The sequence below is a fragment of the Rhinolophus sinicus genome, chromosome 2 (assembly GCF_057876585.1).
Source record: "Rhinolophus sinicus isolate RSI-liver-muscle chromosome 2, RSI-T2T, whole genome shotgun sequence".
NCBI classification, from domain to species: Eukaryota; Metazoa; Chordata; class Mammalia; order Chiroptera; family Rhinolophidae; genus Rhinolophus; species Rhinolophus sinicus.
In genome coordinates, this window is record NC_142502.1 from 125,868,540 (window position 1) to 125,887,752 (window position 19,213).

The window sequence follows — 19,213 nt, forward strand, 5'->3', positions numbered from 1 at the left end:
CATACTTTCCCTTGTCTGCTTGGGGAAGGGAGCTGGAGCCTTCTACTGGAATTCATCTATCAGGTTTGTCCTATTTGCTCCTCCTGAAGGGATTAACGAACCAACCCATTCCTATCTATCAGATCTGCTCCTTTGTCCGGCCAAAAGGGATGTGAGGTAATTTATTAACCTCAAGGCGAGTTCTCCTATCTTTGTCCTGGAGTGAAGGAGACATTCCAGAATCTGGAATTTCAGGATATGGCTGCTTTTTGTTTATTCCACCAGGGACCTCCCTGTCTACCTCGCAACATACTAACTAACCTGTCCCATTAAGACGGGATTGTAATGGTAGCACTAAATTTTCTATTTTTGAGATTTGGACCTCTAGTATAATTCACATTAATAAGTGTAGTTTAGCTTGGGACTTTTTGAAAGCTTTTTTTCCTTTTTAGCTTCTTAATGATTCTGCTTGCTGTACATTTACTATGCAGACCAGTTTCAATGTTTCTATTTACTTAGCCCAGTGCTGGCCCTGTGACTTGGGAGAGGTTTTGCATCTGTATGTAATCCACTCTCTTGGCTCCAACTTAAATCTATGTAATATATGCAAAGGGTGCAGTAACCAGCTTTACCGCACAACTACAGGAAAAGATAAAACTTGAGACCAAACAAAGTCACAACTCAGTAGTTTGCAGTAGTTTCTAGCAGACTCTGCCCAGCCGACTCTCCTCTTACTTTAATAAATCTTCTATATTTCTATCTGACTTGTGAATTCTTTCACGGCCCACGAGCGAGCAGACAGAACAGCAACCACGAAAAACAAGCACTAATATTCTTTTTACAGGCAAGAAAACAAAAGCTTGGAGAGGTAAAGTAATCTGCCCAAAGTACCATAGTTGGTAAGGTCAAAGCTGGGCTTTGAACCAGATCAGACCTGTTCCAAAGCCATAGTCCTAAGGACCATAGATAAGACTATCTGAAGTGATGTCTCAACAAAAGATCAAAAAGTGATGTAGTGTTCCTGCACGTTTTCTATCATACCACACTGTTTTCCAGCTTTGACAATGCAAATTTATAAAGCCAACTGCAAGAGCCTGCACTATCTTTCAAAAGATGGTAAAGAAACTCTTACATCTGAAAGGAAACAGTTGATATAGTGTTGTAAAATTAATGCAACCATTGTTCTCTCATGGGTTTATTTATTAAACAAAAATGAAAAAGTTTTCATGCTATACTGCTCCCATTTCTAGTATAAAAGTAGCTTGCTGTCATGAATATTTAATGTAACATATAACTAGAGTTGCAAATATCACTGATTTAAAGCAAAGTTGAAAATCAAAAGGGAAAAACATTCTCAGACGCTCATTTTCATCAAGAAAGCCACTCTAGTCCCTTCACTTTACGTTTTTCCATGTCTACTGTAGACTACATGCTTATGAGACAGAAAATTATAAACAGTCAGGAAAATGGCCACCATGGAGGGGAATTAAGACAGAGACCATTAACAAAGCCAGAGGAAGTAACTTGAATGGCTGAATAATAGATTCAGGATGCCTGACTCACAAAAATAATCCTGAGTAATTGGCTCAGACGTAGGGTGGGGTGGGGGTGGGAGGAGAAGGGCATCCGGCTTGTAACAAAGCAGCTAAAAAGCCCACGAAAGCCCAGGTACAGGGGAAGGGCCAATCAGCTTGTAGTTAACAATTTCAAACTGCGGAGAAAATAAGCAGTCTGAAGAGATAAGGTAATAGCCCCTTGTCAATCACAGGTGTCAATCAAGTGGTCCCACACCTGGAGAGGAACAGCCCATCCCAGATAAAACCCACAGGCTCCTGCAAGCCGTGCCTTTTTGAGCCTTGCTTTTGCTTGGGGGTGGGGGTGGGGGTGGGGGTGGGGGGGGCTTCCAAACCCTGTGGAGTGTACATTTTCTCCTAATAATGCTACCTTTGAGCCTTTGCCCCTTTTTTGCCTTGCCTTGGGGCCCACTCCAAACTCTTTGGAGTGTACTGTCCTTTTTAATAATGGCCCTTGAGCCACTGCTTTCTGCCTAGACCCGCTTCTATTTCTTCGAAGTGTACTTTTTCTTCTAATAAACTGCTCTTTCACTACTTTACCTCGGCATGTTGTTCAATTCTTTGCTCAAGATGCCCAGAACCGGGAAACTACATCAAGGCGGGCCCATCCTCCCCTAATGTAGCGGCTAGGCTTCCCAGTGCTCCTCCCCGAGGCCCGGCTGTGGGAGCCACAGCCGGACTTTTCACTGAGAAGGGCCCCTCTCAGGTAACACTTAGAAGTTAACTATTTCTTGGGAGTTCCAAAGACACAGAATTTTATGACAAAATTATGCCAAACACTTAAGCAACACTAAAATACTAGAAAAATCTTCCATTCAAAACTACAAGTTGCACAACACTTCAAGGACAGTGACTTTCTACTCAGATGTTGAAGGTGACTGATGGGAACAAAACTGGGGCCTCCCCCACACTGACATCTAGTGCCCCAACTTCCTTGCTTGTCCTCTGCAAGCAACCTACAGCCACTGCTTTCTACCCATCCCGTAACCTGGACTACATGGAAGAAATGTTTCAATTTTTCCATTCTTTATCTGATCAGTAAGCAGATGCTCCCCAAACTGATGAAATGCTAAAAAAAAAAAAATGGATGTTCTGAACAATCTTTGGCTCTGACTGCCCACCACCTGCCTATCTCCTCTCGGTCTCATTGCTCTGATCACTTTTTGGAGTGCTAAACTCCTCCATGGCATACAACTGGTGGGGCAGTTAATCAGGTTCATACCCGCCCCTACCCAAGACATGGGTACCTGTCCTACGCTGGGCCTGCTGTACACTTCTTCCCGGGCTCTGAGCAGAGAACAAAAAGGCTAAAAATGAATGGTTTCAGTTTATTTACTCCACTCTCAGCATTAGAATGAAAGTGGTTTCTACTTGTTCTAAACTTTCCCTTTGAATCTCTAAGTCTTGGCTTATGCAGTCTTCCAACGATTGGTCTTTTTGTTTTGGATGGTGTTGTTTTCATTATTTTCAAAGAACTGTAAAACAAGCAACTGGACTGTATTACTTTGCTGTACTTCGGATCCTCGACTTTAACAAAGCTGACCTCTCCTTTTTCCTTGAAATCCCCTTCATTTGGCTTCTGAGACATGACGCTGTTGATTGTCCTCTTTCCTCTACCCAAACCTTCTCTTCTATCTGCTTCTCCAGCTGACAAATATTAGAGTGATTCAAGGCTGTTTTCAAGGTAACATTCTTTCCAGATGTACATCTCTCTCCAGGCAATCTTATCCATCCTCATATATTCCATTAACCATCTAAATGCCTATGACTCTTAAGTTTATTCCTTTGGCCCAGCCCTCTCCTCTGAGTTCCACATAAATATCCAAGGTGCCTATTTGACATTGTCACTTGGATGTTTCAGAGGAAAACGCAAAGTCAACAGGTCATGCCAATCACTGCTGCCCCACAAAAATGCTAGTCTTCCTCCAGAAATACCTATCTTGATGAATGGTACAAACATCTACCTAGCCAATGAAACCATAAATCCAGGAGATTAGAAATCTTCCTTTAGCATCTTGGCACCTCCTGCTTCTTTATCTTATTATAGCCAAACAATCACTAAGTTTGTTCAGTTTTATTTTCTAGGTATCTCTCAAACATGACCTGTTATATTTTCATTGCTATTACTTCAGTCCCAGCGACACTCTCTTAACTGGTTTCTCCTAAGCATCTTTGCACAACCCTTTAATGCCTTCTTTACATAACAGCTAAGAGTGATTTTTAAATTGTAAATGTGGTATCACTCTTTCAATGCCTTTCCCTTTACCTTAGGAGGAAGACTAAAATCATCACTAGGGCTTCCATGGTTTGACTCCTGCTTACCTGTTCTCTCCATCTTATGCCACTCCCACTGACTCCTCTCCAGCTGCACTGATATTCCTCCAGGGTCTTAAAGATGTCATTCTCTTTCTGCCATCAGATCTTTGCATATATCTTGCTCTATTTTCCCCACAGAATTATAGCTCAAAACAGTAACTGACTCAAAGAAGTCTTCCCTAATTTTCCAGAGAAATCAGGATACCCTGCCCCCTTTATACACTGTCTCTCCTTTAGTGCACATTTGACAACTATAATTTAATGTGCAATTAGTTGTTTGATCTTTTACCTCCCCTACAAGAATGTAAACTACATGACAGCCAGGGCTATATGATCGTATTCATTATTATATGCCCAGCACTTAGTCCAGAGCCTTGTAAATAGTAGACACTTTTAAAATGCTTATGATTTTACACAGTATTATTCACTATTGACTCCCAAATTATCTCAGCCTTAACTTCTCCCAAGCTTCAGATTCATTTATGTAATAATCTACTCAAACTCTTCAACTGAATATTTAATAAGGAACTTAAATTTAACATGTATAAAACCTCTCAATTACCAACCATAACCCCTAAAACATACCCCTTCCCCAATCCTGGTCATATCAATAAACATCACCACCATTCACCCAGTTTCTCAGGTCAAAAACAGTGACTGGAGTCATCCTCAATTCCTCTTTCTTTTACATCCTATATCCAACCATCAATGTGTCCTATTAATTTGACTTTCAAATAACATATCCGAAGTATGCTTTACTTCTACCGTGTTTCCCTGAAAATAAGACCTAGCCGGGCCATCAGCTCTAATGCGTCTTTTGAAGCAAAAATTAATATAAGACCTGGTCTTATTTTAATATAAGATCTGGTTAATATAATATAATGTACTATAATATAATATAACATAATACCAGGTCTTATATTAACTTTTGCTCCAAAAGACGCATTACAGCTGATGGTCCAGCTAGGTCTTATTTTCAGGGAAACACGGTATCACTACCATGTACCAATACTTGCATCATAGTGGTACAAGAAGAAGAGAGAGAGCAAGGAATTGAAAGTTTATTTGAAGAAATGATGGAAAACTTCCCTAACCTGGTGACGGTAATAGACATATTAAGTCCAGGAAGCAGACAGCCCCAAACAAGATGTACCAAAACAGGCCCACACCAAGACACATCATAATTAAAATGCCAAAGTTTAAAGATAAAGAAAGAATCTTAAAAGCAGCAAGAGAAAAGCAGTTAGTTACCAATAGGGGAGCTCCTATAAGACTGTCAGCTGATTTCTCAACAGAAACTTTGCAGGCCAGGAGGGATTAGCATGAAGTATTCAAAGTGATGAAAAGCAAGGACCTACAACCAAGATTATTCTACACAGCAAGGCCATCATTTAGAATCGAAGGACAGATAAAGCACTTCCCAGACAAGAAAAAGCTAAAGGAGTTCATCACCACCAAACCACTATTACAACAAACGTCAAAGGGGCTTCTTTAAGAAGAAGAAACAAATAAAATAAAAAATATGAATAATAAAATGGCAGTAACTACACTTCTATTGACAATTACTATAAATGTAAATGGATTAAACACTCCAATCAAAAGACATAGGCTGGCTGAATAGATAAGAAAACAAGACCTAGGGGCGGCCGGATGGCTCAGTTGGTTGGAGCGCGAGCTCTGAACAACAGGGTTGCCGGTTCAATTCCCACATGGGCTAGTGAGCTGCTCCCTCCACAACTAGATTGAAGACAACAAGTTGCTGCTGAGCTTCTGGAGGGGTGGCTGGATGGCTCAGTTGGTTAGAGCATGAGCTCTTAACAAGGTTGCTGGTTCAATTCCCCCCATGGGATGGTGGGCTGTGCCCCCTGCAACTAAGATTGAAAACGACGACTGGACTCGGAGCTGAGCTGCGCCCTCCACAACTAGACTGAAGGACAACGACTTGGAGCTGATGGGCCCTGGAGAAACACACTGTTTCCCAACAAAATCTTTAAAACAAAACAAAACAAGGAATAAAAAAACAAGACCCATACATATGCTGCCTACACGAGACCCATTTCACATAGAAAAACACACACAGACTAGAAGTAAAGGCATGGAAAAAGATATTTCATATAAATGGAAATGAAAAAAAAAAAGTGGAGGTAAATTTGTATGACACAAAACAGACTTTAAAACAAAGGTTATAATGAGACAAAGAAGGACTCAACAATTCCACTCTGGATATCTTTCTGAAGAAATCCAAAACACTAATTCAAAAAAGATATCTGCACCCCTATGCTCACTGCAGCACTATTTACAATAGCCAAGATATGGAAACAACCAAAATGCTCATCAATAGATGACTAGATAAGGAAATTTTGGTACATATATACAATGGAATATTACTCGGCCATAAAAAAGAAAGAAAACTTGCCATTTGTGACAAAGTGGATGGACCTAGACAGTATTAGGCTAAGTGAAACAAGTCAGAGAAAGACAATATGATTTCACTTATATGTGGAATCTAAGAACAAAATAAATGGACAAACAAAACAGATACAAACTCATAGAAACACAGAATATTTTGATGGTCACCAGATGGGAGAGCTGTTGGGGGGATAGGTGTAAAAGGGAAAGGGATTAAGATGTGTAAACTACCAGTTATATAAACAGTCATGGAGATGTAAAGTACAGCATAGGGAATACAGCCAATAATATTGTAATAACTATGTATGGCATCAGATGGGCACTAGACTTATTGGGGCGATCACTTTGTAAATTATATAAATGTCTAATCACTATGTTGTACACCTGAAAGTAATATATTATTGTGTGCTAACTGTAATTGAAAAATAAAAAAAAATTAAAAAAAGAAATAAAATACAAAGTATTGTAATTTTTAAAAAAGGATTGATGAGGTTTAAGGTAAATCTACTGCTAAATCATGCTTTTGGATATTTCTGTGAAAGGATCCTGTTTTCATTAAGAATCTACCTTTTTTTTGTTTGTTTGGTTTTAGGTGCAAATAAGACTTCCCTGTTCATGGTTTATTTTTTTAGGTTTTATATCTCATGTTTTAGCAGTTTTCTGTAGCATTTATTATCTGTATTGTACATTTGATATTGATATTGTATCTGAATCAATAAACATTGATTGCCTCCCCCCAAAATAAAACATTGCTCATCTTTGGATTAAAAAAATCCCAACAATAAATATCTTCTGAATGACTGAATGGGAATATTAATTTAAATGCAGATTCTTAGGCTCCATCCCTGGAAATTCTGAACCTGTATCACTTAATCATCCACAGCTGACTGATGACTGATCCACCAGGCAACCTGAATTCCAATTCTCAGAGTACTTACTTCAAGGTTGTCCCACTAGCTCTCATTCAGGATCCATGTCTCATTAATGCACACAAAGACCTCTGAATTGACCATCAGACTTAAAAGAATGAGAAGTGAAGCCTCCTCTGGGAAGCACTAGAGAAACCAACGCTAGATGATTTATCTTCAATAGACAAAATCATTTCACCAGAATTGGCCCATAACTAGAAGCATAGCATGCATGAATAGGTGAGGAGGGGTTAAGTACATATAATTCTTAATTTATTATGCTTCCAGAGCTAAAACACTAATTAAATCCATAGATTGAAAAAAATTAAAAATTCAACCTCATCTATTAAATCTTCCCAAAGGTCATATGCAATAGCAGCATCAATTTAATGTTCTCCTTCTCCTTCCTTTTGTTTTCACTCTGGTATAAATATTAATAGCCAGGAAAATGACTGAAATGCAAATAATGAAATAGAAAAGGAATCCTTAGTCTCATAACACAGTTTACAACAGCGTTTGTCCTAAAAATCTCCTGCTTTCCTCAATACAAAGATTGTTCTGAAATGCTATATCAAATTTGATTTCGTTTATTAAAGATCAGAGTTTCATGTTTACGTATCTTATTCCAAAAAAAAAAAAAAAAAAAGGAATGCAGCAGGATATAAAATTACCAAGCAAGTTTATAACAACATTTAATGCTCATCATCAGAAGGTCATCAGTTTCTAAAATTCTTTTAACTATACTGTAATATTTAAGAAAGTCTAATTTCTGACTCCCTACAAGTACTTTCATGCTTCCTTTATATTTTCCTAAATTTAAGTCATTCTAAAACATTCATCAGGATAAAAACCACGTTTTAAAATTTATTTAATATGATTCACATTCCAACTTTCTTTTATAATCATAGATAAATATGCTTTCAGCTTGTTCAGATAAAAAAAAAATAAAACCACATTAAAAGAGTTTTTCTTTATTCATTTTAGCATACACGGAAATGTGGGTTTTTACTGTATATTCTTCCTTCTACTTAACTCCTTGAGTCAGATGAGGACTTAGAGATCCATAAAAGCAAGAAGGCTTCAAGTGATTCGAGAAGCAAAATAATTAATCATTGTCAAATGATTCTGTCATATTGGAAGATTTCTGAAAAATACATTCTCCATCATCCTGGAAACATAAAATAGTACAGTCCTCTCTAACTTCCTCTTTGATTGGCTTCTCAGAGAAAACCCCACTTACCTGAGTGGCTTATTCTCTGGGCCCACATCGGTAAAGCCCATTTCCTCCAGTTTGCAGCGCCTGTAGAGTTCATAGTGCCTAGTGTGGGTCTGTTCTCGCAGATCCTCCATGTTTGTACAAATGAGCATTTCCCGGAGCTTTACAAAGTCACAGTGGTTTTCATTTTCCACTAACCAGAAAAACAAGGAACAGCAACACTAGTTTTTAATTCCTGTCACACAATTAGTATTTATTGAATAAATGAAAACATTTGAAATAACAAACAGCGAAATGATAAGTCTGATTAACAGCTATGATTGTTTTATACAAATAACCAAGGAAGAAACTCTTGGTTATACACACTGAATTATAGGCAAATCAGACCAGGAGATTTGCTTTAAATTTAGCAGCTAATGGATAAACCGGAATGAAATACATTATATTATGTTACCATAGCTCCAGTTATCTCACTAACACTGTGTTAGCAGTTTACAAACCATCTTCAGTGTATTTTGCATAGTGCTTAAAAAGAATATGAAACATTATTTCACTTCAAAGTAAAACTTCAAAGTAGTAAATTCTGCCTACTCAGGAATACCATCTGTGCATGCTATACTTATCAAATTCTTTTAATACAATGCCACATTTATGACCCTGGGTTAGATACTATTCACAGTTGGTCCTCCAATGTTTAGGGTGACCAGAAGACTACAAATAAATGTTACTATTTAAGCACAGTATTTTTCATATCTTTATACATTAAAAAATGTTTAAATTTTCAATATTTTTTACTAATTACAAAATTTGTCAAATAAAAAAAAGCATTGAGAAACTGGTACTAGCAAGGATAATCTATTCCAGATTAATTAGCTTCACATGTAAATGAACCAGATTGTACTCATTACTTATTACAATGCTAAATAAATCCTCACATTGTTTAGTTAGCTGACTGGTTTGTTTTGGAAATAGTTGACAATACTTTGGAATAAAAATACATAAATTTATAAAGATGGTTTATTATACTCTAGAATTACAAAGTAATTAGTTTACATATCATGTTTAAACACTATTATTTACACTCAAATTTTGTTCAAAGTACCTGACCAGTGTGTCCCACCTTCCGAATGTCTTGGGACACCTGGGCAGGTAAAATGCGGAAAATGGGAAGGCTCTGCCTGGTCTCTACAGACTTGGCTAAACAGAACATGGCCAACTTTTCTGACAACCAGTCATAATCCAAAATAAGTATCACCTCAAAGAATGCATTAAACGCAACTTTGAGACTATTAGGCGAAATAAATATTTCTAGGCATCGTTTATCTCATTTACCTTGTACAACACCCCAAGGGTACTGACGAGCTTTGACCATCTTATTTCCAACTTTTACCTCATCCATACTTCCTACGACAGCAAATGGCAAGTGTCCCTGGAAAGAAACCATGATATTAATCACATCTCACACCAATGTGATAAATGACTAAAATAGTTTTATGAAAATAAGAGAAAATATATTAAAGAGCAAATTTATTAAAATAAAATGATTCATTATGCCTCAGATTTTAAAACTTAGCAGTGAATATGTGCCAACTGTACTACAAGAGTCATTTTCAGGTCCAAAAAGAAAATTATTTACTGAGCATCCCCCCTACATGTTACAGAAACATACAAAGAGAAGAATTCTGGTAGAGGTATCATTTCCCTCAATATTATCTTTGCCCTGAAAGACAATGTTGAGGAAATGGTGCCCGTGCACTCACACTCACACACACATATATATAACTCGAGTAAGGCTATATCTATTTAGTGTGTGTATAAATATGAAACTAATATAAAATAATATTTATCTCAAACTAATGCTAAATACAGTAAATATTACAGAAATTTAGAGGAGTGAGAAATCACTGTGCAGGAAGATACAATCCAAACTAGAGACGGATCAAGCAGAGTAGAAGAACTCACTTAGGTAAGGAGAAGATTTTGAACAAAAATACAAAAGCCAGATTTAGAGTCAGTGATTAGATTGGTCTATCTGAAGCTGAGAAGTAATACAGGGGAAAAGTCCAATGTAAAAAGTATTAAGTATTATGTTTAATATGTAATAATTGACATTATTTAGTCCCTTGATTGTACCTTTCTGAAAAATTATTCCAGATGGACATAGAAATAAAATTAGATGTAAAGGAAATATGACACATAGGAATTAAGATCACTTACATTTACATTAGTCATTTACATTAGTCAGGTTTTTATATATTTAGTTGAAGTATCTTAAAATAAATGGGAGTATGAAAAGCCAGAAAGGGAAAAAAGAGACATGGAAGGGAAGGAACAGTTACTGAGTGTCACTGTGTTAGGCAGTGCACTCAAGTTGTGTCTTCTCAACAACCCTTAAGATAGGTATTAGTAACCCAACTTTGTAGATAAGTTAACAGTCTCGGGAGGTTAATAACTCCCACAAGAATATATGGTTAAATGTGTCTGCCTCCAAAACCCATGATCCTTCAAAATATAACCAGATATTTAAGAAATTTGGTAGCTGGAAGAAAGTAACACAAAGAACTTAGTCAGCTTCAATCATATTAAACTAAAAGTTATGTGAATGTTTAATATGTATGTGTGATACTATAAGGGAGAATAAGCTTAAATACCAGATTGGAAAGATCTCCTTAAAGATTTTAAGATTCTAAAGCATCCAAGGAGGCTATAAAGTCTTCTCATGTTTTTAAAGACAGGATAGAAAGGAATCTTTCTAAGTATGGTTCCACAAAAGGGGTATCTCAGTTTCACAAATACATCCCTTTATTTACATGAAAGTAGAGAGGAAAGAAAACATGCTTAAAAATATATTCTCATTATACTTTTTTCAACTCCAGAAAATAAAACATTTTCCTATATTAGACTTTTTGAAAATTCACCTTGTTTGAAGTCTTTTTGGAAGACAAGTGAAAACATATTAGTAGTAATGTTACCTATAAATTACTTTTTTTCACAAGTAAAACAGAATTAATATTCAGTTAGGAGCTCACATTCATTGAAGCATTGATTTTAGCAATAGTTTCATCATCTGTTGGGAACTGGTATATCTGGACGCCATTGCTGACCAATTCACTCATGAGCTTGATCTTAAACCTCTGTAATTCAGTTTTAGAAATTGCATCTGCTTTGGCAATCACTGGTATAATGTTCACCTATTAAGATTAAAGAAAAACAAAATCTCATATTTGAGGATTATATTTTCACCCTGCAGTTTCTGCATTCAAAACCACTAAATCTCTGACAAATTTCCTTAACCTCGATCAAGTGATGGGCAAACTACAGTCCAGCCCACTGCCTGCTTATATAAATAAAGATGTATTGGAACACAGCTAGGCCCATTCATTTACATACTGTCTATGGCCACTGTCCTGCTAAAATAGTAGAGATGAGTAGTTACATCAGAGACCATGAGGCCTGCAAAGCCTAAAGTGTTTACTACCTGGCCCTTCACAGAAAAAGCTTACCACCTCCTGAGCTAGGTAAGCTTCATCCTTACCATATACCCCTACACTGTCCTTCCTGCAGATGCTGGCCTTACAATAACTGCTGCTAAAAAGCACAGCTCTTATAATACTAATCTTTCATCTGAATTTAGGTTTAGAAATCTCACATTTTCTTCTCTCTTTTCAAAGTCTCTTACAATTCTATCTATACAATAAAATGTAAGCAGTAAGTTCACTAAGACTTTTTTTATTTCTTAATAATCTAAGCAATAAGTAATTAGGGTGACTGACCCTCACAAAACCATGAAACAGTTGAAATTTCTCCTTCTGCCTCTCATTTCAGCAGGCCCCTTTTCCCCAAAGAATTCACCCAATCTGTGACCCACTGTCAGAGACTCCTACCTAGATGTTGAAAAAGGAAACTTTATGAATACCCACTGAAGCTGTTCATGACTCAAAGGACTAACCTTCTCAGCATTACCTAAAGTCCTATCATTGGCCAGAGAGGAAGAGAATTGGGGTCATGAAGACCAACCAACTTGTAAAGCTAGTTCTATAAGATTAACGACCCAACAAAAGGTTGATGCCTATACACATTTAGGGGTTTGCAGGCTTTTTTGTTTTTAGTTACTTAGTTTTTAGCGAAAAACTTCAGGCTAATTAGTCATATGTGTCAAGAGAGTAAAGTATCAATGTAATTTTCAGAATGAAAGTGAAAAGTAAAAACCATAATTCCTATTCTTAAATTTTTTTCTCTTCTCCAATTTCACACTGATTTACTGGTATATTTGGATTTATTAGTCTTAAACATGCTCCAATGAAAGTAAAGATTTTAAAAAATTATCCATGAAATAAATGACAGAAAACTTTCCAACAACTGTGGGTAAATAGCTTTCACGTTAAATTAGTCGAAGTACATAAAAAGTTGATGCCAAGTTCTTGGTTTCAATATTATGTACTTCAGTATTCAGTAATTATGCCAAGTTAATAACTTATAATTACTTCCACAATAAACAGCAGAAAGCAGGCTGTAGTGTAAGTACCTACCATTAAGCTTTTTGGTTGTAATAAAAGTGCCTGACATTAAGCTTTTCATTGCCAAGGTATCCATTTCAAAGACATCAATCTTGAATAAAAATACTGCCAGCTACATGACAGAGGTACTAGAAAACAATTAGATAAGGAAACAGACCATCCCCATCCAGGAAGTCCCCTTTTTAGAAAGCCTGGGCAACCTAACAAACTGACGCCTTGAATGAGGCCACTTCTCCCTTCCCGTGCTCTAATTCCCACTCTTAGGCTTTAAATTCACTAATAGAGTGAACCCGTGAAACCTTCAACACCCCAACCTTGGACCCTGATAAAGGCAGAGTCCCAGGTTCACACGCCCTCCTTTTCTCTCTTCTCTTGACCTCACTGTGTGGCCCTTTGGGTGTGCTGTGTATACTCCAGGATCTGTGAGTAACAAATCTTGTTCTTCAAAGTTGCCTGATGGTTTCTTGCTGAAGTGACCTCTGAGATCATAGTTAGAACCACAAGGGCCGGCCCAGTACCAATGCTGCCCCTGGTGGTGGTCAGGGAATGTCTGGGGGACTCACACTACCAGTGAATGCAGGCGAGGGAGTACCTTGAGCATTCCTAGCCCAGCGCATCACTATCAACAGGCTGGGAGGACACAACATAGACCGAAAGATAAACATAATGTGTGTTTGTATATCGGCGGAGGGAACAGATGTTTCACATTGATGGTAACCTGTCACTATTTGCATAAGATAAGGTAACTTTTCATGTTAAGCAGTGGAGTGTTCTGCTTCTAGGAACAAAAGACAAACAAATCAATTTAATTACTCTTTACATCAGCCTCTTGAGATCACCTTTTAAAAACTGCCTCGCTTTTATTTTACAGGTGAGGAAACTGAGGCTCAGAGGCCTAAAGAAACTTGCCTAAGAACACATAGCTATTGAGTGCCAGAGCCAATATTTAAAACCAGCCTCCAAAGACACCAATTTCTACGATCTTTATAGGAATGATATCCTGCTGCTTCTGTCTAGTTAAGACAAAGTTGCACACTCTTGCTTTTATGTTCTATTAATAAATATGAACTTCCATATATCAGACTCAACTATGAAAATAACTGGCTGAATGATTAGAAAATCTGATCAGATGAATAGGCTATCACATAAGCTTCATCAAGTTTTGCTAAAGCCAAGGGACTGACAACTAGTCAAAAGTCAGTCAATCTACGCACAAAGACTTCACTAGCAGGCCTTCATGTTTTCCATACCAATATCTGTAACATATTGAAAGTAATAGTGTCCAGATTGCCCTTGCTTTCTGAATAGTGTCTCATAAAACTATTATCCAGGATAATGCAAGCTGTATTTCTCATACCATCAAAGGTTACAGAACTCTGCAGATTTTTTTAAGACAGTAGTCTTTAACCATCTTTTAAATAAATAAAAAGTCTGAAGTGAGTTAATTTGTAATATTTTTTCATAGTTTCCTGAATTTATATATATCTCCTTGGGTCAGAAATTCAAAAGTAGGTTTTCTGGGTATAGTTCAAATTAAACTACAACTTACTATAATATATGATAAAACAATAAGCCTTAATCTTTGTCAATGAACTTCTCAATAGTGTCATAAAGTAAAACTAGGGTCAAATAAATTCCATATTGAAAAATATGTACATGAATTCCCATATTCTGACACGCAATTTAATAATTAAAAAATAACTAAGTTTTTACATTAATGTTTTTTCTTTGCCTCTCATCTTCCGATCTGAATTACTCTGGAAAATAACCTCACACTGAAACTTATCAAATGTTATAGAAATGCACAGCATAAAAGTTATTATGTATAATTATCATAAAGCTACTTTAATAATTCAAAATAAATATTAAAACAGGATACCCTGATTCTTTTTCCAAACCCACCTTGCTGTCAAGGCTCTTCATAGTTAAGAGATCAAGTGTCTTCAGCGAGTGGCCTGTTGGCGAGATGAAGTAGAGGCACACGTGGATACGAGAATCATGGTAGTTAAAGAGAGAACGCTTAATCTTCAGTTCTTCTTGGAGATAGGCCTCAAACTGAGCGTCTATGTAGTCAACTATTGGTTGGTAGCTGAAAAAACAATTATTAAAATATTAAATACAATAGCATATTCATGCTACCCTAACAAGATATTTATGTAACTCTAAAGTCTGAGAGCTATATTTTCACCAATTAATAAGCAGTTAATATCTAGACTGAACAGGTAACTTTAGTGATAAAACAAATTTTGCAGAACATGCATGTACAAAGCTAGTACTTTAAAACCATCAGGACAAACTGTGCTTTAAACTGGTTTATAGAAATGATATTTAATTTACATTGATTCATTCTCACGTTCATTCATACAACGGCTCTCTTTCTGACAAAGGTTCCCACACTTCCCAGACTGCTGAATGAAGATAGGCATCTAATTGTAATCAAAATGGACGTGGCATATTATTTAACTGAGAAAAGGCATGGGTATCAATAACTTAAAAGATATTTAAGTCAAATTCCATGACTTGTTGCTTCTTAAATCAGATTTGTAAGGCACGAAAAGTACTAACATATTAAGGAGGAAAGGTACACATCAAATGAAAGTATCAAACTAGTAATTCAGGCGTGATTTTATTTTCACTTAGTTATGAACAAAGAAAAAAGGCATATCACACCCAACGCTCTGAGTCCTCGCTCTGTTTGCTTCTCCTCCCTGGCATGCCTTCTTCCCTAGAGCTGTTTCACTCTGTTCATCCTTCAAGATGCAAACCATCCACAGTGCGTGTGTAGAGCACTGAGCTAATTTTCTTGGAAGATTAGTTTGTGAATGTTCCACTTCATTTTCATATGCTAAATCACGGCCTACATAACAACTTTCTACTCTTAACTATTCTCATTAAGCAAATTTGGGTTTTCAAGTGAAAATAACAGGAAGTTTTTCGTCTGTCCAATTCCCTGAACACCTTTATAGCACCCAAATGGAGCAGTACCTTATGCAGCTGAGGTACTCAATAAATGTGTATAGAACTGAATTCTTCCCCCAAATTTCTGACCCTTCTAGTCCTTGAGGATTATCACCTCTTTTAAAGTCACAGAATACCTTGTTCTCCCCATGCAGATGGTATGCAATGTGAGGACACAGACAGTACCTTACACTTTTGTGTTCTCTACAACAACTAGCATAATACCTTGAACATTATCAGATGGGCTACTAGGAACACCATCCTTGGGAAACTGGTCTAAATGTGACCTAAGATGATTCCCTTCCCAAAATAATAAAACAGTAAAAATTAATCTATAAGTACACATTTAACATAAAAATTCCAAAGAAGCTTTTATTAATGACAAAATAGATCACTAATATGACCTATTATATGACCTAAATAGCCATAAACATTCCTCTATCTGAATGTTTTGCATTATCCTTGTCATAAATGAAAACCATAAACATTTTCTGCTAAATTAATATACCATTAGGAATTCTTCCATAGCAAAATGAATTCTTTCATTTCCAGTAAATTGCAGACTCACTGTTCCAATGAAATGAAAGACACTGGCAGCTTAAAATATAAAAATCACCTCTTAAAAACATCAAAGTACTTATAAAGTGGCAAGGAATTAACTAGGTCAAAACTGAAGAGAGTGTGGAAACTCAGAGAGGTAAGCAGAGGACTAGAGTAGGGGTCAGTAAATAAATGGACCAAATCAGGCTGATGCCTATTTTTGCAAGCAAAGATTTACTGAAACACAGCCACATTCATTTGTTTAAGTACTGTCTGTGGCTGCTTTTGTGTTACAATGGAACAGTTGAGTAGTGTGGAGAGAGATCATATGTCCTCCAAAGCTTGAAATATTTGCTATGTGGCCCCCTGCACTAAAAGCATCAATGCTAGTTTCGTCCTGAGGCCATTTGTCAATCTAATTCTTGGGCTTTGCTTCTGAAGGACTCACAAGACAAAGAGGAAGGAATCAAAGTCCAGGGCCTACACAACGTGGAAATCTGTTGAAAGACCGCCTCCCCACATTGAGCTGAGATCCTAAAAGCCTAAACCTTCAGGGTAAGAAAGAACTAGAAGTAAACCCTCAATTCCCTCCCCTTTCCCCAAGAATCTGTAGGGAAGGCTGCCCTGGCACTAAATGAAGTAGGAAATATAAAAACAAAGGAGAAAAAGACCCATCGTTGAGAACTTGTGGCGACACAGCCGGCCCTTATACATATCTGCAGCACAGGTGTACACTGCCTCTTTGATTCTGGGAACCTCAAGCCAGGAAATAGGTTTAGGGAGCCCCAGAGTATTAATGCCCAGAGGGACCTGACACAAGCAAGTCCAAATCTGTTCAAAGGAAGACATCTTCATCTTAGACCTCAAGTATCTCTGCAAATAATTTTTCAAAGGTCATAACTACACTAAAAATTAACCAAGCGTGTAAGAAAATGGAAAGCATAATGAATGAGAAGGAAAAAAACAAACATCAGTAAAATAACTGTAAAATTTTAATATGCTGTAAGATATAATTATAAATAGAGATAAATGAAATAGAAATAAAAGGCAAATTTTAATATATGTGCTGGGAATAGTAAAGTAATAAAAAGTGATCCTATGGAAATAAACATGAACTACACATAATATACAGGTTTGAAAAATATAAAACAAAATTAAAAACTCAATGGATTAGCTTACTAGCATATTAGACAAAGCTGAAGAAATAATTAGTATACTGGAAAATAAATTAAAAATAATTATCCAGAAAGCAGCAGAGAGGGGGAAAAAAGATAAAAATATGGAAGAGAGATAAAGAGTAAGAGACATAGAAGACATAGCCAGAAGGTCTAACATATAACATACATTTTACCAAATTTTCAGGAGGAAAGGAGACATAAAAAGGGGCAGAAGCAATATTTAAAGAGATGATGCCTCAGATTAATAAAGAATTGATGATACTGTTCAGACTCAAGAAGTCAAACAAATCACAAGCAGGATAAATCAGAAACAAATGAAAACACAGATATGGTAAAACTGGAGAACAGCAAAAACCAAGATCTTAAAAGCACTAGAGGAATAAAAAGAGAGTAAGAGGCAGACAGACCAACAGCTGATTTCTTAACAGTAAAAACAGAAGCCATGAGACAGTGGAATGTACCTTCAATGGGAAGAAAGAAAATAATTGCCCACTATATCCTTAATAGGAAACATATTAAAGAAACATATCTAAAACACAAGGGTACAGAAAGGTTGAAAAGTAAAAGGATAGTTAAAAAAACATGATACATAAGAAAGTTGATGTACCTATACCAAAGTCTGACAACACAGACTTTAAGACAAGAAGCACTACATGAGAAAAATTAGAGCAAATTAGATGGAATTTGCTCTAAAAAACGGCAACTATAGACTTAAAAGCAGAAATTAATAAGAAAAATAAAAACTGTAAAATTGTGATTATAGAGAAGGGAAATAAATGAGGGGAAACCTATGATTTCCCCAACTTACTGCTTGGAGACAAGTTTCCACCGCATAGCACAGAAGAAAACGGAGCTTGGCCGACTCAATGTTGAGTTGAGGAGACATAGGTAGAAGCTCAGGGAAACCAAAGCAACTGTTAGGTTGGTGCAAAAGTAACTCCGGTTTTTGCAATTGTTTTTAACCTTTTAAACTACAGTTACTTTTGCACCAACCTAATAGAATTTGTAGTTAAGAACACTGGAACGGAGGGCACTGCACCAACAGAAAGCACTAGAGATCTGGAGAGGGGTCCCCTGGTGGCTTTGGCGAAGCACTGATCTTCATGTGAGGAAAGTACCCAAGACTGTGGACATTTCCTATGTTATAGCCACAGGGGTGGTTACAAACCTGTATATATTTAATGTACAAATTAATTAAATTGTACATTAAAAAAACAGTGCATTTTATTTTTTCTATGTAAATTATACATCAATAAAACTTATTTAAAAAGAAAAACAAAAGAACTAGAAATATAAATCTCATTATTTGTAGATTATACTATTACGTACATAGAAAATCTAAACAATATTAGAAAGAAATTGTTAGAACTAGAGAATTTACAGATGTTGCTATATACAAAATCAATTACATTGCTATACACCAAATAGAAAATGAAATATTTTAAAAATATACCATGTATGAGAGCATCAAAAATGCCAACTACCTAAAGATGAATTTAAGTAAAGCCATATAAGATATCTGTGTAGAAAATAATTAAAAAATTAGTAAGATTTAAACCAACATGTCACAGATCTTTGCCTCCACCACTAATTTCCTTCCAAAAAGCCCATACATGTC

General features: G+C 36.4%; 1 protein-coding gene across 4 annotated transcripts in view; it reads right to left on the reverse strand.

Annotated features, from left to right (window-relative positions):
- Positions 1–19,213, reverse strand: part of SEPTIN10 (septin 10) — a 58,877-nt gene that overhangs the window by 10,088 nt on the left and 29,576 nt on the right. For 3 of the 4 annotated variants that reach the window (XM_019757044.3, XM_088796048.1, XM_088796047.1), the window contains exons 5-8: positions 14,822–15,008; positions 11,432–11,593; positions 9,735–9,831; positions 8,427–8,595 (exon numbers count right to left, since the gene is read on the reverse strand). In XM_019757044.3, coding sequence (XP_019612603.1) covers positions 8,427–8,595; positions 9,735–9,831; positions 11,432–11,593; positions 14,822–15,008 — 615 coding nt within the window. The remainder of the gene's footprint in view (positions 1–8,426; positions 8,596–9,734; positions 9,832–11,431; positions 11,594–14,821; positions 15,009–19,213) is intronic. The other variant, XM_074332310.2, reaches the window with a different exon arrangement.